Source organism: Elephantulus edwardii, unplaced genomic scaffold (assembly GCF_000299155.1).
Source record: "Elephantulus edwardii isolate Elephantulus edwardi_28Jun2011 unplaced genomic scaffold, EleEdw1.0 scaffold00006, whole genome shotgun sequence".
In the NCBI taxonomy this organism is placed as follows: domain Eukaryota; kingdom Metazoa; phylum Chordata; class Mammalia; order Macroscelidea; family Macroscelididae; genus Elephantulus; species Elephantulus edwardii.
Window position 1 is genome coordinate 33957874 of NW_006399756.1, and position 23083 is coordinate 33980956.

A 23083-nucleotide genomic window follows, 5' to 3' on the forward strand; every position below is an offset into this window, starting at 1 on the left:
CTGCTTCATTCTCATGGACGGTTAAGGCTCTTTTAGTCCTGTTTCCAGCGTGCAGAGTTATTTGTCCAGGGTCACAAGACTTATTAAAATGAAAAAGTTCTCACAGGACTTCTCTAATCTCAAGAGACCAAGCATTTTACCCTCTTTGCCACTGTTGCCCCACATGACCCAGCAAGATGCCCCAGGATGGATTGAACAGGCTCTCAGCTACCTGGCCTGAACCAGTGGGAGCGAGGTGTGCCAGCTTACCAAGGACACCTGTCGTTCCCAAGCCCAGAGAACAGCGTCTCTGGGATGTCTTGAGCAGTTTCTCTTCCCTCCTCCTCTCTCTCAGTAGAATTAGTGTGTTAGGTCCTATCTGTCTTCAGCTTAACCTTTGAAGACCTAAGTTCCTAATCTGAAGAATGGGGTTATAAGTAGACCATCTTGTACAATTACTAGTGCAGTGTGGTGGGATTGGGCATAGAAAGTGGCATTAGCATATATAGTGTCCAACACATTTAGAATTCTACTTTTCTAGAATTATTTTCATTCGTATTAATGAATGTGTTCATGAATGTCTGCTTTTCACCAAATGTTCATCTGCCCCCAGGATCCTCGGGCTTATTTGCTGTTAGAACATTAGAATTGCGTGGAGTTGTGTTTGGAAAGGACTGATTGATGGACAGCAGTTAGAAACTATGCAGTCTGTGGAGTCACCGGAGGACAGGGTTCAGGGGTGCCTGAGGGGTGTCCTTGAGGAAGAGGAGCGTTGGCGCCTGCGCCTGGCTGCCCTCGTGAGCAGCCGATTCCCACGGGGACAGTGGCTCTTTGTGGGAGCTCTTCCTTTCCTTGCTCTGAAACTGGCTCCTCTGTGAGGCGCAGCCTTTGATCACGGGGAGTCTGGTCCCCTTCCAGATGATTCTAGAACATGCTTGTCTCTAGGCCCAGGCTGACTGATTCTAATCCCTGTTTACAGATCTAGTACTTCATATGAAGTATTAGTTGTTACTTTCACTGCTGCTGCTTCTGAAACTCTGGTGGACAAAGCCTCACAGCTCTACAGTGCTCCCGCAGCTGATTCTTGTCCTGACCAGCAACACCTGCCCACAGTCTGTGACACCAGCCCCACGGCTCAGAGCAGAGCAGAGCAGGACAGGAGGCACCTTGTGTTTGGCACCGAGAGGGCTCAGAGGTGCTCACACTCCACGGTGTACTCACGCAAGTCCCACCTGCTGCTGAGGTCCCGGCCGCTCTTTCACACACACTTGCCAAGTCCTACTCCTCTGTCCATTTGAGGGACATCACATGCTCTGTGTGTGCCCAGTGGGCTCGGCTGCTTACCACGTGCCAGTTAATCAAGAGCAAACCTGGCCACTGTCCCATCCCCAGTCACCCACCACATGTTCTCTAGCAGGGTCCCTGTTCCATGAGTGTCCACCAGAACCATTCCCTGGCACCCTTTTCCCCGCCTTGCACCCTGAGCAGTAAGTGCTCCTCAGAATTGAACTTGAACCTCACCTGCCTGGGAATCTCCTGGAGGGCTTGAGCCCCAGAGTCAGCAGTGTGAAAAGACAGCCCCGGGACGCTGGTCAGCACACAGACAGTAGGCCCATCAGCGAGTCTTCCTACATAGCACCCCCTCCACGGCCCCTCTGTCTGGCCTGCTTGTTAACAGCTCGGCTGGAGGCTCCTGTAGACTGGGGCACACCTAATACATAACACAGTGTCTGGCACTTAGTGAGCTTCCTCTTGGATATAATAGGACATACTAATGAGCCCTGTTCTCAATGCTTGTTGCTTCTTAGATGGTAGCGCTTAGGGGGTGTTGTGAGAGCTGGGCAACGTAGGGGTATCGCATGTGCCTGCGAGCCCCAGGAGCTCAGGCACTGAGTTCTGTCACCTGTGTCCCCGGCGTGTGACACTTAGTGGGACACTGGTGAGTGGTTGACTCATGGGGCCAGGCAGGGTGCAGACCTGGAAGAAGGGGTTCTCTCAGAATGCAGAGACCCCACTTCCTTGAAGGGATACTAAGCTGAGGGTTGGGGTGCCCAGGCAGGAGTGGGTTCAGTGTAGAGGCCAAGGAGTGGAGACTCAACTCTGACCAGCACCTGGCCAGAGCCCCCACTGTGCTGGCTTTGTGATCTGGGACAGTTGCGTTCCCTCCCTGAGTCTTTATCTCCTTCAGCTCTGAGGGAGGGCTTTTCCCAGCATTACCAGCGCCTGCTGCCTTTACTGTTATCATTGGGGGAGTGCGGCCACGGGACCTTGTTCATTAACTTCCTGTTTGATTCTGTATAGAGGAAATATCTGAAGCTTAAGCATCGCCAGGAGGCCGATGAGGAGGAGCTGGAGGTGCCCCCTCAGTACAAAGGTGAGGTTTCTGGTCTTCTCTGGCCATTCTGTCTCCTTTCACCCCCACTGGGGAGGAAATTCGAGGGTTCACAGCCATGAGGCTACATGCTTGGTTTGGCTTAGTCAGCTCTCACGAAGACTGGCTGATAGCATCACCCAGAACCGAGCCAGAGGGTGAAGAGGAGCGTGCAGCTTAGATTTGTACATGGAACCCCCCTAGTCCTCCAGGGAGCCTCTGAGTCGGCCCCTCTGCCGCCCCCTAGACTTCCCCAAGGCTCACAGAAGTCCAGCGTGTGGTGGGATCGGAAGGCTGGGCTCGTGCCTGGTTGAGGCTCTGTGCTTTGTCCCTGGGCGCTGCTTTGCTCCGCAGGAGGCCTCTGTTCACCAGGTCACCTCCTGTTCCACAGAGCAGTCCCACTAGGACACCGGCCTCCAGGCCCTGCAGCAGAGCCCCTGCTGTGCTTCAGAGGTTCAGAGGCTCCTGGGAGAACACCCAGATTGCAACAGCAGTGTGACCTCAGACCTTGTTCCTGACCTGGCTGGAGAACCTCTCAACTTCTCCTTCCGGGGCCCCACAAACCACCACCCCGTTTACTCTTCCCCTAGGTGACATGCAGAAACCAGAGGGTCAGACAGGGAGGCAGGAGGCTTAGACTGGCTTGCCCAGATGCTGCTTAGCTGTGTGACAGTGGCCTGGTCATGTTCTAAGTCACTAGTTCCTTATCTTGTGGAGAAAGATGGGCAGTCTGCTACCGAGTGAGTTGTTGCTGTGTGCTGTCAAGTCAGAACGACTCCTTGCTGACCCTCCGGCAGATTCAGACGCACTTTAATCATGAGAGGAGACTGCCCCCTCCTTCTCCTGTGGAGCAGCTGGTGGATTCAGACCACTGCCTTTACAATTACTGTGTAGCTTACCACTAGGCCACCAGAGCTTCCTCTGAAATCCCAATGGAAGGTTAGCTATGAGACAGTTCTGACTCAATGGCCATGGACTGAGTTCCTCATTTTAGAGGGTTCCTGCGTCAGCACCGTGGGATTCTGTCCGTGAGTGGAATTCTAGGCTACAAATGTCTAACCGTGACTTTAATCAAGAACCTTGATCTCTTTCACATCTGTGCATGGTCTTCGTAATTACTTGTTATGCACCAAAGAGCTGGACAATGACTGAAGATGATTGAAGATGACTCGATGCCTTTGAGTTGTGGTATTAGAAAGAAATTTTGAATATACCGTAAAACATGGCCATAAAAACAAAGAGGTCTAGCTTGGAGAGGTGGAAACCAAGTTTCTCTTTGGAGGCTAGGATTTTGAAGCTCTGTCTCACATACTTTGGGCATGTGGCCAGGAAGGACCAATCCTTTGAGAAGCACATCATATTCAGAAGGGTGGAGGGACAGCACAGGAGAGGAAGACCTTGGGTGAGATGGATTGATGCAGTAAGTGAGGCAGTATGAGTAGGTGTGTCAGAGTCAGTGAGACTGGCTCAGGACAGGGCAGGCTTCAGAGCTGTTGTACACAGGGTCACTATGAGTCACAGGCGACTTGATGGCACATCACAGCAGCATCATAATGGGATGATTACCTACCTTTTTCTCACCATGTTGGTGTAGAATTGATATAAAGAGTGGAAAAGCCCTTGACTAAAGGTTTCAGAAAATGAAGAGACTTGTGTGAAGCTGGAGCTAGTGGATAGCAGAACTGAGAGTTGAACGTGGGTTTGTCCAGTTTCCTTGTTGAACGTCCTTGCCCTTGGTTGGTAGGAGACACAGCCAAGTTCCTGCCTTTCCCCACCTGTTTCCCAGCTGCCTCTGGCCCTCTTCAGCTCTCAGGGTGTGTGGGAAGAGGCTGCCCTGGCTCTGCCTGACTCAGTCTCTGTTCTTCCTCTAGCTGGAGGCTCTGGCATCCATCGACCTTTGGCCAAGAAATCTGCACCCGGAGCTGAGTACAAGGCCAGGGTAAGAGCTGAGGGTAGCAGAGGGTCTTCCTGTGCTGGGTGGTTGCCAGGAAGGCGAGGAGGAGGCTCTGGCTGCCCAGACAGGCCATCTGGGAAAGGGTGAGGACATCTGCCCTTCACTGTCTTCTAGTGGCATGTGTGTGAGTGGAGCCAGGCTGAGCGAGGTGTATGGGGGCATACTGAAGTCCAGTTGGGGACTTTTGTTGGACGGGATTCCAGGGCTTCTGAAGCTCTGGCATCATCTGAGGCAGAGAATGGAGGGGCAGGAATAGACCCGTCAGGCTGGGGCCAGGTGAGGGGAGCCCAGCACATGACTGACTCTTACTCTGGATGAACAGAAAGCGAAGGGCGACATGAAGAAGAAAGGTCGGCTTGACCCCTACGCCTACATCCCCCTCAGTAAAGCCAGGCTCAACCGCAGGTAAGTGATTGTGTGGGGCAAGAGCTGCAGGTAACAGGGAGCTTCGTGCACCAAGCTGGGGAGGGTCTTACTCTCGTTAAACTCGCAACTCAGAAGCTCGTCTCTTCTCGTTTCCTTTCTCTTTTTTGCCCTGTGTCTACATGTAGCTGATATGTACATGTTCAGGCATGAACTGCTTGTCTAGCCTGTTAATGTCATAAACATTTCTCAAGGAGCCTTCGTTAGTCACTCACCTGCTAACTGAGAGGTTGGCAGTTCAAACCCACCAGCAACTCCAGGGAGAAAAGGCTCCTGTAAAGATTACAGTCTCAGAAGCCCTCTGCTCTTGCCCGTAGGAGTTAAGAGTGACTTAGTGACACCAAACAACAGACATTTCCCAGTACCTGTGCTCCACAGTCACCATTTCTAATGTCTTAGTGCAATTAGCTTTTCTAATTTCCCTGTATTGGAGCCCGAGCGTTGAAATAGTTCATGACTTCTAACCATAAAGTTAGCATTTCAGACTTTCTCAGCAGATTGGCCAAATAAAGACCTGGCAATATGCTTCCATAAAGATTATAACCAAGAACATCCTGGGCCAGTTCTACTCTCACATGAAACCAAGTCAAAATGTACTCTCTTGTACACAACAACTCCCTAAATAGTGGCAAATGAAAGTGGCTTTCACCCTTCTGGCCATTAACTAGGACTTTTAGGGGTTAGTATAAAAGTCCAGGGCGTCTATTCCAGAGTGCTCTTGACCTACTACTATACAAATACATGTACAATACAAATAATTCTGAACTTGAATCATAAAACATGCTTTGCTAGCATTACCTTTACATAAAGTGGTGGGTAGTGTGGGTTCTGACCACCTCTGTATATAGACATTTGGGGAAGGCATGGAAGGGATATTCTGGGATTGTGCCCTATGGGAAACAGTCAAGTCAGAAGGGAACTGTGTGGAGCTGGGGCTGCTTATGCAGCTTTCCTATCCACCTCACCTGCCTACCACTGCCAGGCACCTCTGCCCCTGCTGTCACTGGGTGAGGTGGCTTTGATACGGGAAGGGCCTCTTGTTGTCAGTGTGGTGTGACCATTCTATTTCTTGTGCCCCATAGGAAGAAGGTGAAGATGCAGGGACAGTTCAAAGGCCTGGTAAAGGCAGCCCAGCGGGGCTCCCAGACAGGACATAAACTGCGAAGAAAGGATCGGAGGCCCTGAGGCTACAGGGCCCCAAGAATACTCTGTGCTCCAGCCTGAAGCCCTTTTCAGCACCCCCCCCCCCAGCTCCAGGTGCTTGAGGTTGGCAGAATTTGGAGTCAGAGTGACTTACTGGAACAGAGCTTGGCTCCCACATCAGTGCCTGGGATTTTGGAAGCTCCAGATGGGAACCGCCCTGCCATCTGGGGCCCACTGAGGAGCTGTGTTTCTTGCCCAGAGAAGACTTGTGCAAAATAGGCATGGTTCAGAGACTACCTAGCTCATCCCTCTCCCGCTGTGTAGTCCCTGCTTGAAGCCAAGCATCGCTCGCAGCTAGCTTTAGTCTGGGGTGTGAGATTTATTGTGACCAGCCGCAGAATAAATGTCCTCTCTCTGGGTAATGTGTTTCATCCGTAGCCCCCTCCAGATGTAAGAACAGTCTTCAGTCATCTGGCAGCATGGCTTGACTCCTTCCTGCCCACCTCTCAGAGTCCATTCCCTCATGTACAGAGCATGGTACTGTGCACATAGGCTGGGCTTTAGAATTTACTCAGGGGCTCCCCCATCTTTGTCCTGTAGACTCCCAGTCAGTGATTGTTGACAGGCCAGGAGGAGCAGCAAGTGTGCTGTGAGCACCGGCAATCGGAGGCTGCAGCTGCTACCTGAGGCCTGATACTCCTGCCCGAGGCCGCCCCAGCTGCACCGTTTATCTGTCCAGCAGAGCATTCACTGCCCGCCTGCACTGTGCCCCATGCAGCCTTCTTCATCCATTACCTTGGCTCCTCACGTTCGCTCTCTCCCGGACGAGTTGGTCAAGTTATGCTGATCCACTTGCAGCGTGGCTTCCCCTGTACAGCACTGAGAAGGCCTGGCGTAGCCATGTGCTCCATCAGCCCCTTTCCCATGACCAGTGCTTTCCCAGAACGCAGCAACGAACTAGCACCCACCCCTCCCCATGTGAGGGATTGTGCTTTGTCTCCTCAGTCAACTTTCCTATCCCAGATCCTTGCCTGTTTGAGATTTGGTGCCATTCTTACCCAGTCCCCACCAGTGTTCATGTATTTTAATGTTCTCAGCTCTAAAATGCTCCCCAGAGTGCCTGAGAACTTCCTGGTAGCCTGTCTCATGATACTGTTTCACATCCTTTAAAGGATCTCAAGTCTTAACTGGATTCATTGCCCCCAGAGTTTGGCTCTGATGGCCTAGTAGTGAGGAGTTGTGCTGCCAACCCAAAGGCACACAGTTCGGATGCACCAGTTTCTCCACGGGAGAGAGATGGGCAGACACCTTCCATGCGATTTACAGCCTCATAAAGCCCACTGGAAGGTCAGCTATGAGTTGGTTCTGACTCCTAAGACATTAATAAAATCAGAGTCACCACCACCCCACAGTTTAAAGCTGGGAAGCTGAGAAGTACCCATCTTCACCCAGAGGTGGCGCTATGTGCATGCTTTGATCACAGCCTAGAATTAGCAAGAGGGAAAGGATCCAAAGAGGCTATTTTAGGAATTTGCAAAGGGGGCCTAGCCATGACCCTATTATAACACTTCTGAGCACAAGCTAGATCTCATTAAGCCAATTCTAGCCCTTTTTAGGAAATGTAACCATGTATTCCAGGAAAATTTCAGTAAAGGAGGTTTGGATATTGGCTATTTAGCCAGTATTTTGGTGTTTTAACAGTTTGAAGTTACCCTACTTACTATGCTGTGTTTTCCAAGGAGTTTTGTTTTCTTTTAGAGGTTGGAGAGGCAGTGACCTCAAATGGTTAGTGTTAATGATGTTTCAAACTAGCTAGGGGTAGACTTCAAATGCAGCTTATCCTGATGCAGAGACAAGGGTTAACCTGCCTCAGAAATGCCAGGTTCTTTAAACATCTGTTAGGGCCACTCAAAGGCTACTTTTGTTTCAGTGGTGAAAAGGCTAGAGGACCCCACTATCTGGGTTGAGGGTCTATCTCTGCAAGACTCATTCAGTTGCACGGCAAATCAAACACTGACAAGTCACCAAGATCCTGCTTTACTATTTTAATTTCATGATGTTTTTGGCAATGTCAGAATCCGAAAATGTTCAGACTTTGCTAAGGTCCATCTTCTCAGACACATCCCTCACCTGACAGTGCATAGCACCACACACAGTCTGAGGGAGGAGATAAATGTGGACACAGCAACTTGGGCTCTCACGTTAAGGGATTTGCAAGGCCAATCTGATTTTGACCCCATTACTACATTTCTGGACACAGGTGGCCAGGTTAAATCAGTCCAAAATAACCCTTTCACTATTTTCCTTCTCAGCAAAGGTAACTTGTGAACGTGGATATGAGTTAGCGGGGCTCCTCACAGCTCTTTCCTGGCCTTTCCCCCAATCTGCATTCTCACTTGCAGTCATTCCTCGGGCCCTGTGTTTGGTTAGTCTGAGGGAAGATTTTTTTCTCCTATATTGTTTATAACATAGAAGAATTGCTATGAAGTTCAAGTTTGTTTCAGACCTCAGAATCTTTCCTTTATCCTTTTCTTCTGGCCCCTTATGTTTCTACAAAGAGTAATTGAAAAAATTCTAATGCGTTCCATATTTCACCGTAGAACAGTGAAGAGTCACAAATGTTTAGAACAAAAACAGAAAAGGAGAAGCAGGGACGAGAATCCTGCTGCTTGAGATTCTCACGGTAGCTCACTGCATTTCATTCCCGTCATCATTTTGTATGTTGTCACTGGTGATGTACACTGTCCAGTCACTTCTGACTCCTCGCCCTCCGGGGCAGTAGAACCGGCCCATAGACTTTCCAGGGTTTTAGGTCTTTGCAGAAGCAGACGGCCACATCTTTCTCCCAAGGAACAGCTGGTGCATGTAAGCTGCCAGCCTTTTCAGTTTGTAGCCAAGGGATTTTTTTAAAATATAAAAAAATAGCCATTTTTTATAACAGTTCTCCTCAAAATTTTCACTTAACTGTAACACGGCTTTTATCCTCCTGATGTAAATGCTTTCTAAACATGTTCCAGAAGCTGCTATAAGCATGTGCCCGATGAACTTGGTTTTATTTACAGAAGATCTTTGCACCCATCAGTATGATGCTTCTTGGTGCACGAGTCTTGAACGTCATCACTGGAGGCCAGATCGTGTGCAAAGCAGTATTTAGAAAATGACATGGTGACTGCTCTTTGTTCTATTTTTGGTGTATGTTATCACGAATAGATAGATGACTGTACTCCAGAAAATAACCCTGATGGAGTGCTGGCTTACCACTTCCTGAAATTATGCTTAATGTCGCTATTGCCATTAGAAACACTTAACAAGCTGTCAGGCTGGTCGGTCAGGGTGTTTTCCCTCCCCTCCCAAGCCCTCCTGGTTGGTAGCAGAAATGCCTAGGGTAGGAGTTTGAGGCTGTGGTCAGTAATTAGAAAAGATGACTCATTGATGGGGACCTGATGGTAAGACTGTGAAGCACTAAGCTGCTAAGTGAAAGGTTGGTGGTTCAAACCTACGTAACAGCTCTGGGAGCGGGCCTTGGTGACCTGCTCTCGCACGTGAAGATTATAACTAAGAAAACCCCATGGACAATGCTATCATTTTAGGTTTCCTTGAGCTCAAATGGACTTGACTGTGCCTGACAACACAGTGGATTAAGAACGTAGGCACGGGTGGGAGTTATGGTGGTTTCCTGCCCCATATGCCCCTTCTGGTGGGAGGTCTGCATATCAGCTTTGGAAGTCTCAATCAGGAACTGATCAGGCTCAGAGAGGATAAGGAAGCTCACAAGAGGCCTAGTTACAATGTTAGTTTATTAATTTGTAATGAAGACCATGCATGCCATTGAGCTGTGCTGCTGTGAATACACCATGGACTGCCGAGTTCTGTCCTGCAGAGGGTGAAACCAGGCTGCTCCTTGGAGGCAAAGATTTTTAAGCTCTATCTGACATACTTTGGGCATGCTGTCAGGAGGGACCCGTCCTCAGAGAAGGACATCATGCTTGGAAGGGAGAAGGGACAGCTCAAGAGGAAAACCCTGGATGAGATGGATTAACTCAGTCACTGGGGTAAGGAGGGTAGGTGTGTCAGAGACAATGAAATTGGCTTAGGATAGAGCAGGGTTCAGAGCTGTTGTACATAGGGTCGCTATGAGTCGGAGTCGACTCGACGGCATATAACAACAATGAAGACCGTAACTGCCAAGGAGTACAAGATAAACCGGTGACTGCTCTACACAGATCCTCTAGAACTGGACACGAACAATCAGACTGGACATGGAAACAGCAAAGGAAAGTTCATGAGTGGTATGTTAATACAACTTTGTTGAGGTAGGACAGTTTCATCATCATCAGAGATAACTGAGGGCCCTCTAACACCTTTAAGGTCCCCTCTGTGGGTAAGGGGTTGCACTGCCAACCCAAAGTTTCATGGTTCATGTCCACCAGATTCTGAGAGAAAAACGAGCAGTTTCCTCCTACAGTCTACAGCCTCTGAAAACCCACTGAAGGGTCAGCTATGAGCCAATTCTAACTCAGCGGCACATAACAGCTATTCTTAGTACTGCAGACCAGACAGATCCTTCCTCTTAAGGGTCTTCAAGATTCTGCAACCCCTTTTATACTGTTGAGAAATTTTCCTGAGACTTAATTAATTAGGCTCATGCTTTCTTCACATTGAGTTGAATTGAGTTTCCAAATCCAACTCTCTGGTTTTCACAAGGAGATATCCCATCCCCACTGTACCGATAACTAATCCTGCCCATCATCGCGTGTGGATTTTGAGAGTTTAATTTTCAGAGGGCAGCCAGGTTCCCAAACTCCACAGGTGTCACCTATACCCCATAGGTACCAATTCCGAACGGGTGTGATTTTAAGTCAGAATTTCCAGGAGGATCTGAGGCAACGATGACAGGCAGAGGAATTTGTGAACGATGCCAAGAATAGCCTGGCTCGTTCTTACTGCTCTGCTGCAGGTTCCAGGAGCACTTGAAAGGTCTGTTAGCCAGAAAGGCTGTTTTGCCTCAGATCTTGGCCTTGATGCCACTGTGTGGATTATATACACAAATGATACCATAGGACCAGCCCTCCGTAGTACATATGTTCATGAACGGATCTGACACAGCAGTGGGTATTGATCTGGTCTTTGTGATAATGGTTATCTAAAAAGGCCTGCCTTCATCATTCCAGTAGCTAATTCAACTCCTCACAAGTAGGTGGAGTACACTCCAAGACAAACACACATATAATCACCAGCTAGCCAAGCTGGCATGGAGTGTTTGTTCTAAAAGAAATGCCTAGCTGCCCACGTGAGAATGGTCACGTGTGTCACAAGGTCCTCCTTCCCAGGACTTCACGTGGGGCCTGGCATCTGTTCCGTGCACAGTCACCCTGGAACCGTGCATGCCAGATCAGAATCTCCTCTGCAGGTACAAGGATAATTACAGCCCTGGAGTGCACAGAGCTACCCCATTCACCAAAACGCTTTCACACCCACTGTCTCTTTTGATCCCTGCCACAGTCATGTTATGATTACGGTTGTCATTATCATGAGTCCCATTTTACAGCCAAGAGCCCAAAGGCAGCAGGAATGTGGTTTGCGCAAAGTTAAGCAGATTGGGTAAGGCAGCTGAGGCCTCCAGAGTTCGAGCCTGTCTGCTGCCACAGTTCCCCGGGGAACTCCGTATTGCAGGAAAGCCTCTCCTGAGAATTTCAAAACCCATGCACATGGGTTGCTAGTGTCTGTGCACCTTGTGCTCCTCATCTTCCAGTACCTTTGCACCCAAAGCCCTGCAGCTCTGGGAACTAAAGCCAAGCATCTCCTCAGACCTCTGTGGCTTCATTCTTTGTACTTGTGGGAGAAGGATGGAGTTGTGTCAGAACCCACCTTGATGGTGAAAGCAGGGCAGGGCTGCCTCTGTGTTCCTTCTGCTTCCTGTTTCAAGGCGGGGGGGGGGGGGAAGAGGATTGGCCCCACATCTTTCTTCCTTTCTATCATGGAAGCTCATGTAAGCAGAACACAATTGCTGCCCCACATGGGTTTTCAGACCATGACCTTCAAGGAGCAGATCACCAGGTCTTTTTCCAACACCCATTTGAGTGGGTTTGAACTGCTAACCCTTTGGTTAGTCCCTTATTCTCATTCATTCTCCTAGTCTCTCTGCCTCCACCCTACTCACAATTTCATTAAGAAGTGATTCTAAGTGATGGTTTTCCTTCCAAAACAACATTTTCTGAGACATTCAGAATAGCTTAGTGAATGAGGAATCTTGCCGTCAGGAAGCTGAGTTGTACTTGTTGTTGTTAGGTGCTGTTTAGTCTAATATGAACCTTATGAACAACAGACCTGAACCTGGTCCTACCCTGTGCAACCTCCTCATTTCTGACACACTTGAGCCCATTGCCACAGTCACTGTGTCAATCCAGCCTGTTGTGGGAGTGGAGAGGTTAAATAAATGAAGAGGAAACAAAACTGGAATGAGTGTGGTGAGGGTTATGAAAGATGCTACCAGAGGTGGCCCTGGGGGGAGAAGTGTAGTAATTTTTGGAGTGAGTGACATTTGGGTGAGTCCAGAAGGGCAAGATGCCCTGAGGGAGACAAACAAACAAGACTCAAAATGTCCCAACACAGGGGAGCTCTGGTGGCCTAGTGGTAAGGAGCTGCAACTACAATCCCAGAGGTGCACAGTTCGAATCCACCAGATGCTCTGCCAGGGAAGAAGGGACAATCTCCTCCTGTACCAGTCAGATCTGATTTGACGATGCACTCACACAAAAATAATAAAATAAAATTTAAAAAAATTTTAAAAAATGTCCCAACACCTGGGCAACCAGGCTGGAGGGTGGGCTTGATGGGACAGCTTGGGTGGAAGCTGTTTGCAGAGAATACTCACTGTTTTCACTTAGATGAGGGGTGTGTGTGTGTGTTGAGGGGGAGGGATGAGCTAAAGCTCCTTGCAACTGCTTTTGGACTATGACTGTGTAGTGCATGATGTGTTGGATGGCTAACTTTTCGTTGGTGGTTCGAATCCACCAGCCATTCCGAGAAAGAACAAGGGCAGCCTCCTCCTGTAAGGGTCCGCAGCCTCAGAAACCCAATGAAGGATCGCTAGGAGTCGGAGCCAACTTGACAAGTGTCAGACAGGTGCAGGCACAGAGTGGGGAAAGAGGCTTTCAGGCTAGGAAGTGGGAAGTGTAGGGCCTCGGGGCTGAGAGAGTAGGTGGCCACTTCAAAGAACTGACTAGAGGCTGTTTGCCCAACCAGGGGAGCAAGGGAGAGTGGGTCAGCCAAAGCCTGAAGACACTGGGGACAGGATGCTACTCACATTCACCTAATTCAAATGGGAGGGGGCAGAGGGCATGGAGAGGACGGTATAACAGTGATGGATGACAAAGAAAACCCAGGTAAGCCATTTTACCATTCAGTGGCTTTGTAAGGAATACTTACAGTGGTGCAATGGTTAAGCACCTGGCTGCTTACCAAAAGACTGGCAGTTCAAACTCATCCAGTGATTCTGCAGGAGAGACACGGCATTCCACTCCCGTAACAATTGTTGTTGTTATGTGCCATTGAGTTGATTATGACTCATAGCGACCCTATGAACAACAGCTCTGAATTTTTCCCTGTCCTGAGCCAACCTCACCATCTCTAACATGCCCCAGTCACTGTGTCAATCCATCTCATCCAGGGTCTTCCTCTCCTGTGCTGTCCCTCCACCCTTCCGAGCATGAGGCCCTTCTCCAAGGACTGACCCCTCCTGACAGCATACCTGAAGTACTTGAGACAGAGCTTCAAATTTCTTGCCTCTAAGAAGCAGCTTGGTTTCACCCTCTCCAGGACAGACCTGCTGGTTCTCTTGGCAGTCCACGGCATGTTCAGAACTCTTCCACGGCACCACAATGATTACAGCGTGGAAGCCCTGTGGGATAGTTCTATTCTGTTATATGGGATGGCTCACTTGAAATCTACTCAGTGTCACCCGACACCACCACCACCACCAGCGTCTTTTCAGTAAGTTTTGACATCAGATGGTTTTTTCCTTCCAAGTACATATAAGCCAGTCTGAGTTAGGGTTTTTAACTCCTTCCTATCAAAAGTATCTTAAATGATGTGGTCTCCCAGGAGATGAAGCTTTTGAAGTAGGGTCCGAGTATGATGCATGGTGCCCAGTTGTCCCAGTTAATGGCTGTTGGGTGGAATTACACTGAAAAGATGTGGTGGATCAGGGGGACACCTGCCTGCCCTGATGCTCACATGTGGCCTCTACCTGAATGAGGTCCTTTAACGTGTAGTTACCTCTAGCCCACTGGAGCCCCTTGTAGGGGAAAGAGCCCACTACTCGAGGACCTTTGATCCCAGAAGTCCTCCTTGGCGCCTGTGTAGGGCTGTCTACTTTTTAGAGGTATTTTCCTTTGTAGGGAACCCACCAAACAACTATTTCATAACAATTCTATTTGCAATGTGTTTTCATCATTCAAAAAAGAAAAAGATACATTCCCAGGATTTAGGTTTACAAAAAGAGCCAGGTTTAAAGGAATGCAACAAACACCCAGCAACAGCAGCTCAGGCAAGTTATAGTTGAGTGTTGGGTTCTTTACTCTCTCTACTCCACCAAATTCTTCTACTGACATGGTACCACGGGCACCCTTTCAAGCCCAGTAGGTGTCGCTTACAAGTCTAATGAATTATGACCCAAACTACAAAACTCTTTGAAGGCAGCTGGAGTTACTGCTTAAGGGGCACAGAGCTTCTGTTACTTGTTAAATTTGTCTTAGTCAATCCCCCAAGAAGGCTAGGACTTTCTGTTCAGTGACGAGGAAAATGTGGAAATGAGTAGAGGTGATGGTTGGACAGTATGTTGAAGAGAGTGTCATTGAATTGTACATGTAAACACGGCTGAAATTACGTTACACATAGACAGAGACACACAGGTACACATATGAACTGAAAAACATCCTTAAAGATGGTGGACAAAGAGAAATAAAAAAAGGAGAGCATCTTGGATCAACAAGACCATCCAGGTGAAATTTCAAGGAGGCTGCAAAGCCAGTAGAATCCTGAAAGGGTTTGGCCTTCTCCTCAGCCTCATGCTAGACAGCACCATCGAATACCTGAGATACCCCAACAGCCAGCCTACGTGCATGGAGAACATGAGGCAGTTGGGCCTGGTGGTGGTCCTGAGGCATGTCCGTGATGCTCATCTGCTCACAGACTGCATGGAGATTATCCCCCAACTCCTTCACGGGGCTGGGGGGAAGGACATGCCTCCTTCCCTGTAGGCCAACCTGACAGAGCCTTTCCTCCTCCACTTTTTCTTTTTATACAGGTTTTTTGTTTTGCTAATAAAACCATGAAGCACACACACACAAACACAAAAGTCTAACAAAGTTTAGGAGGAAATAACGATCTTAGATTTAGCAGTGGTTTCTTAAATAATACACCAAAAGAACAGGGAATAAAAGAAAAAACAGATCGTTTAGATGTCATTTAAGTGACTCTCGAGAGCAAAAGGCGATTTACAGAATAGGAGAAAATACTTGCCAATCTGGTATCTACTAAAGAACCATTACCCAGGATAAAGAATTCCTACAACTTAACAACAAGGCACAATAAATCAATTCAATTTAAAAAATAGGCAATAGACTTGAATGCACATTCATTTCTCTAAAGAAGATATTCATGGCCAATAAGCACATGAAGAGATGCACAGAATTAGACGTCGTTTTGTACCGTTGAGCTGGAACCAACCCATAGTTGACCTTCTGGTGGGTTTTCAGTTAATTGCATGGAAGGAGATTGCTCATCTTTCTCCTGTGAGCAGCTGGTGGATTGGAACTGCATGCCTTTAGGGATTGTAAAGCAGCTTCTTACCACTAGACCACCAGCGCTCCCTCAAAACCACAAGCAGTGCCTCTTTACGCTCACTTGTTGATGTTAGGTGCTATCAAGTTAAGTCAACTACAACACATGGCAACCCTATTACAAACAACCAACTTGAACCTTGCCCTATCCTGTGTCATTCTAAGAATCCCTGATACACTTGAACCTCATGTAAACTGTCAATGTGCATTTTCTTGGGGTCTTCCTCTTTTTCTCTGACCTTCCACCTTTCTCAGCATGATGTCTTTTTGTTTTTTAAATTTTTTTATTTTATTGTTTTTTGTATATGTATTGTCAAATCAGATCTGACTGGTACAGGAGGAGATTGTCCCTCCTTCTCCAGCAGAGCATCTGGTGGATTTGAACCATGCACCTATGGGACTAATAATGTCTTTTTTTGAGGACTGATGATCGACACTCACTAGATGGCTATTATTTTTTTAAATGGATAAAAATATAAATTATTAAAAAATTAAAAATTATAGAGAGTGCAGAGAAACTGGAACCTTGGAAAATTGCTGATGGGATACAAACTCGTGCAGGTTCTCCTCAACTTTGGCTCCTCAAGTTTTAAACAGAATAATCTCATTAAATTCCACTCACAAATATTGTCATGGATTGAACTGTGTCCTCCTGAAATAAGTGTCCATTTGGCTAGCCTTTGTTTCTCCGGATTATGTAATCATCCTGTGTTTTGTAAATCCTACCCTCTAGGATGTTAATGAGGCAGTTAGGTAATAGTATAACCCCCTATGATGTTATCTGAGATGTGGTCAGCAATCAGTTGAAGGAGGATTAGGGTGGGTAGCAGCACCATTAATTAGGTCACAGCCCTGATCTGATGTAAGTAGAGTTTCCCTGGGGAGTGGCCTGCATTACATCTGTCTTACAAGAGATAAAAGGAGAGAGAACAGGACCATAGACAAAGACGAGCCAGGAGTCAAGTGCATCCTCTGGACACAGGTCTCTGTGCTGGAAAGTGTCTCCACAAAGTGGAAGACCAAGACATACAGAGCTCTTCAAGGAATGTCGGGCCTACAGATGCTGAAGGCAACATAGGCCTTCCTCTAGAACCGGAAGAGAGAAAGCTTTCCTCTACAACCAGCATCCTCAATTTAAACTTCTAGCTTCTTAAATTGTGCGATAATAAATTCTGTTCGTGAAAAGTATCCATTTGTGGTATTTCTGTTATGGTAGCCCTAGATAACCAAGACACAAAAACAATCAAAAGAAATGAAAACAGTGATTCCAAACAAACCCGCAAGGGAGCTCTGGTGGCCTAGTGGCAAGAAGCTGTGCTGCAATCCAAAGGCGTGCAGTTCAAATCCACCAGATGCTCTGCCGGAGAAGGAGGACAATCTCCTCCTCTACCAGTTGGATCTGATTTGATGGTACACAACTGCGGGGGTGGGGGATGGGACTAACAAACTTGCATACCATTGTTCATAGTGATATTATTCACAACAACCAACAAGTAAAAACAACCCAAATCCCAAATACCCATCAATGGGTGAATGGATAAATGTGTTATGCACATAAAATGGCATATTGCTCAGTAACAAAAAGGAATTTAGTTTTTACATATGCCATAAAAAGAATAAAACTTGAAAACCTTATGCTAAGTTAAAGAATACTGTATAGTCACATGAAAAATCTAGAACAGGCAGATTCCTAGAGCCAGACAGTACAGTAGACAGTTGGGGGAGGAACAGAGGATGTATTGCTTAACAGGGACAGAGTTTCTATTTGGGATGATGAAAAAGTTCTGGATATAATGGTAGTGGTTACACAACATTGCAAACATACTTAATACCACTGAATTTTACATTTTAAAGCAGCATGCATGGTTCAATTTTGTTTAAATATACAATCCATAAAAGAAGAGGTAATTTTTTTTTATTTTAAAACAATTGGTTTATTAATTTGAAGAAAGTGTATAGACAGTGCTATAAACTAGGTGTCCCATAAGACCCTCCTGGATCAAAAATTAGTCCCAACAAGTAATACTTTCTCATCTTTTAACATTACAATTATGTACATCTATTTTTATTGTTATTATACAAATTTAATAGAAAACCACATAACCAGCTTTACTCACTATTCTAGATTTATAAAGTAGTTCATATAAAATTGGAAATATTTTATTTAAGAAGACAGAATTTTAAAAGCAGAAAAATAAATGTTGGATATTTCATCTTGGGTACTTCTAAAATGATTTCTAAAACAATTCCTCTCCTGGGCAAGCAAGCAAAGTGAAATGACAAAACAAAGACTTGGTGGTCAGGGGTGAGAGTGTGAAAGGTTAAAAATAATAACAGTTGCCATTATAATAGCTGTCATTGCCAAATTCCCTGGAAGAGAAAAAATTGTCCTTAACTGAGAATCACTGAGAAGAGGGACAAGTCATCCCATTTGCCTGCGACTGGGCTTTCTAAAACATAAGAGTTTCAATGCTAAAAGAGTCCCAGGCAAACTAGGATGGCTGGCCACCCCAAGTTAAGACCCTCCATACTTGATAGAAGTGTAACTTGGGCTAATTATTTCTTTATACCTCCATTTCCTCAAAGATAATATCTTTATTATTATTATTATTATTATTATTATTATTATTATTTTGCATGTATGTGTGCTGTCAAATCATATCTGACTGGTACAGGAGGAGATGGTCCCTAATCTATTCTGAGATAAAAAGATATAATTCATATATTTGTTATGAGGATAAAGGAAAACACGTATGAAGAATGAAGCTCAGTATATAACAAAGAGGGGGAAGAACCAAAAACCAACTCACTTTCAGAGAGTCAATTCTGACTCATACTGATTCTTTGGAGCAGAGAACTGAGTCTAGGGTTTTCAAAGTTGTAATCTTTATCTGACAAACATTGAACATGTTGCAAGGAGGGACCAGTCCTTGGAGAGGGACGTCATCCTTGGGAGGGTGGAACAACAGAGCAGGAGAGGAAGACCCTTGATGAGATGGATTGATTCCGTGACTGGGGTAATGGGGGTAGGTTTGTCAGAGACAGTGAGATTGGCACAGGATAGAGCAGGGTTTAGGGCCATTGTACATAGGGTCGCTATGAGTCGCAAGCAACTCGATGGCACATAACAAACAACAACAACAGCAATATGTGGAAGCAAATGGCCATATCTTTCTACCATGCATGGCTGCTGGGTTCGAACCACTGACCTTTTGTTTAGCGGCTGACTACTTTAACTACTGCACCCTTAGAGTTTTGTGTGTAGGGGTAATAAATAGAAATAGTGTTGGGGTGAGCTCTGGTGGCCTAGTGGCAAGAAGCTGCACTGCAATCGCAGAAGTGCACGGTTCAAATCTACCAGATGCTCTGCTGAAGGAGGGAGGAACAATCTCCTCTTGTACCAGTCAGATCTGATTTGATGTTGCACACACACAGAAATAATAAAATTTTTAAAAAGGAAAAAAGAAATAGTGTTAGGTATTGTTATTGGAAATTTTATCTAGCTCAAAAGTACAGGATAGGTAGGTTTGTTCTTTATAAAGAGTAGCAATTTTTACTTATTCAAATGCATGTTGTTGTTATGTGCCTTTGAGTCACCTGCGATTCATAGCGACCCTATATACAACAGCTCTGAAGCCTCCCCTGTCCTGAGCCAGTCTCACTGACTCCAACACACCAACCATCCTTGCCCTAGTTACTGTGTCAATCTATCTCATCCAGGGTCTTCCTCTCCTGCACTTGGTTCCTGTCATGAGTGGAACTGTATCTTCCAAAAGAAGTGTTGACCTGCCTGTGATTCTTAGTAGTTTGGCAGTTATATGTAGGCATCTTCAATGAAGTAACGGGGGCAGCCAATCAGACTTAAGAGGATTAGGGTTGGATGTAACAGCCTTAATCAAATCACAGCCCTGATATCACGTAAGGAGTCTTCCTCTCCTGCGCCATCCCTCTACCCTTCCAAGCAAGACGTCCTTCTCCAAGGACAGGTCCCTTCTGGCCACATGCCCAAAATATGTGAGATGGAGCTTCAAAATCCTAGCCTCCAAGGAGAAACTTGGTCTCACCCTCTCCAAGACAGACTTATTTGTTTCCTTGACAGTCTATGTGGTATGTTTAAGACTCTTCTAAAGCACCACAACTCAAAGGCATCGATTCTTCTTCTGTCATCTTTGTCTCCAGACTGACATCCTTGCTTCTCAGTACTCTGGAGAGGTTCCTGACCGCAGATTTTCCCAGCAAATTGTCTTTTGATTTCCTGACTGCTGCTGCCAAGAGTATTGATTGTGGAGCCAAGCAAGCTATAATTGTTAAAAACTTCAATATCATCTCCTTCTCTCATGGTGCTGCCAACTGGTCCAGTGGTGAGAATCTTTGTCTTTTTGATGTCGAGCTTTAATCCATGTTGAAACAGAAATCCATATTTTTGGTATGTGTTGTTGTTATGTGCTGTCGAGTCACCTGCAACTCATAGCGGCCCGATGCATGTACAACAGCCCTAAACCTATCCCTTGCCAATTGTCTCTGACTCGCCTATCCCCATTACCCCAATGACTGAATCAATCCATCTCATCGAGGTTCCTCTCCTGTGCTGTCCCTCTACCCTCCCAAGCATGACGTCCCTCTCCAAGGACTGATCCCACCTTGCAACATGTCCAAAGTATGTCAGACGAAGCTTCAGAATCCTTGCCTCCAAGGAGCAGCCTGGCTTCACCCTTATATTTTTTGTGATAGCAGCTCTAAATAACTAAGACAATACCCAAATCGTTTACAACCTCTAAAATATATAAAAAGAAAGCAAGTTCATTACCATTAAATTCTGACTCATTATAGAACTGTCCCATAGGGTTTCAAGGCTAGAAATCTCTTCTGAAGAGGAAATAACTTATGGGTTTGTTTGAGCCACTGACTGGCCTTTCAGTTAACAGTCCATCAGGTCTCTCACATACACTCACCACCATCACATTGGCTCCAAGTCATAGTGACCCTGACTCTTCCTTGGGTTTTCAAGGTTCTTAATTACAATGGGAGGAGATTGCTCATCTTTCTCTCCAGTTGTTGTTGATGGTTTTGGACGGCTGGATAGATGAAGCCTTTCAGTCAGCACCAAAACTCTTTACAGACTACCCTCCCGGAGCGTCCTTCTACGTAAGGTAGAGTACAGGAGAGCTAGACAATAACTAAAGATGACAGAAGAATCAATGCCTTTGAGGACCAACACGGAAAAGAAAGTCAGGGTGCATCTTTCGGGGCTAGAGATGCTTGTGCCAGCCAGACCAAGATGTACACAAGAGCAACAGCAGCCTTAGCAGAGAACCTGAGACTGAAGTGATGGAAATGCTGCTACATGGAGCCAGAGCCAGAGGCCTTCCCCCAAGCTCACTAGAAAACTGAGGGAAGATGTCATAACTGGCAGGGCTAAGCGAACTTTGTGACACTGATCTAAGCTGTGAGGCTGAGGTCTAATGGTTTGTGACCATGCTTGAGAAACCATCTGGACTGAGGGACTGTATGCTCTTGCCAACCTGTATGACAGCTTTAACTGCCCTAATAAACCACGTGGCCACTAGTATGGCTCTGTAAAGCCTGTGGAGCCATTGGAACAAATTTTGGACCCAATACAGCAATAAGACTGGTGTTGGAATTAGTAGAAGTAGGTGGAAGAGCATGGGGCCCATGTCTGACCTTACAGGAATTAGTTTTGTACTGTGGATGTTGTTAGAGGGACAGTTCCCCTTTGTGAAGCTGACAGACGTCAGACTCGGCCACCTCATGCTATCCTCACTCTTTTTACACCATATCTCACTGAGGATCTTCCTCTCTTTCATTGGCTCTCTACTTTTCCCAGTGTGACGCTTCTAAGGACTGATTCCTCCTGAAAATATGCCCAAAGTATGTGAGATGAAGTTTCTAAAGAGCACCTTGGTTACACTTCCTCCACAGACAGACCTGTTTATTCTTTTAGCAGAATATGGTGCTGTTTTATGCTGTTGAGTTGGAACTGACATTTAGCTGAGCGGCCAGTGAATTCCCAGAGGCTGTAAACCGCACAGGGAAAGATTGCCCATCTTTGTCCCTTGGAACAGGTGATGGACTGAAACGACTTACCTAGTAGCTGGCAGCAAAACTCCTTACCAATACTCTTCACTGACACCATTCAAAGGCTTCAATTCTTCTTTTGTCTTCCTTATTAATTCTTGAAATTTCACACTTTACATTGAGTCTACTCAAACAATCCAGAATAATTTTTCCATCTCAAAATCCTGAATTGAATCTTATCAACAAAATCCTTTACCGTGTAAATGACACATAATCATAGATTCCAGAAATTAGGCCTTGGGCACCTACTATTGACTGTTCCATTTTGTCCCCTGTATCTCCACTGTAGGTTGCTGTGGTCCCAGAACCTGGCAGAGTGCCTAGGTTGGTATAAGTATTTGTCACTATGATGGATAGTGTGATAGCCCCTGAAGGCTGAGCCCTAGGCTGTGGTGACAAGGGCCTCCCCCTCCCTATAAGGCCTGGTCTCTGGGCTTACTGCCAGCAGTCTACCTGCTCATCTCTTACTTCCGCACATGATTTGCTTTATGGAGACTCCAGGAGACTTACCTGTCTTGATTTTTCATATATCAAGGCAAAGTCAAATCAACTTTATTGAGGTGTAATTCCCATATCATTAAACTCATTCACTGTAAGTAGTAATTGTTTTGACAAATGTATAAACCCATTTAACTATGACTATAATAAAAACATTATGGGAATTTACAGTTTGGTATGGTTTGTTGTATTTAGTGCACGATTCTGAGCTTTAAGACCTGTGCAGGCTTGTCTAACCATTACGACAATCTGAATCCTGAACAGTTCCATCACCTCCCAACATCCCTGGGCTCCCTTTTGTAGTTCTCCCTTCCTTGCTCCCAACCCCTGGAAACCACTGTTTTGTTAGTTAGCAGAACCTGTAATTTTAATCCTGGTTTGAAGTAGCCTTGTTGGCACAACAGTTAGCAAACACTAGGCTGCTAACTGAAAGGTGTGTGGTTCAAACCCACCCAGTGGTTCGAACCCACTCGGTTTTTCCCCGGGGCGGGGGTGGGGGGGCAGAAATCCCTTGCTGATCAGCTCCCATAAAGTGTAGGAAGCCCTGTGGGCAGTTCTACTGTCACAAAGAGTTGAAAGGAGTCCAAAATCAAGCCAGTGGTGGCACTCAACAACCACTTTGCTTCCTTAAACAAACACACACACACACACAAAGAATTCCTTTTATTCTGTGGACTTCTCCAGCCTGTATCCTTAGCAGAAAGGAGGAGGTAGGTGATCAGAGCAAAAGGCTGTGGAGTGGAATGTCTTCGTGATGAGCCTCCTCAGGCCAGTTCC

At 46.4% G+C, this 23083-nt stretch overlaps 1 protein-coding gene across 3 annotated transcripts in view; it reads left to right on the forward strand.

Moving 5' to 3' along the window:
- Positions 1–5912, forward strand: part of RRP12 (ribosomal RNA processing 12 homolog (S. cerevisiae)) — a 33893-nt gene extending 27981 nt beyond the window's left edge. For all 3 annotated transcript variants that reach the window (XM_006880070.1, XM_006880071.1, XM_006880072.1), the window contains 4 exons: positions 2281–2353; positions 4222–4289; positions 4627–4709; positions 5810–5912. In XM_006880070.1, coding sequence (XP_006880132.1) covers positions 2281–2353; positions 4222–4289; positions 4627–4709; positions 5810–5912 — 327 coding nt within the window. The remainder of the gene's footprint in view (positions 1–2280; positions 2354–4221; positions 4290–4626; positions 4710–5809) is intronic.
- The last annotated feature ends 17171 nt before the right edge of the window (positions 5913–23083 follow it).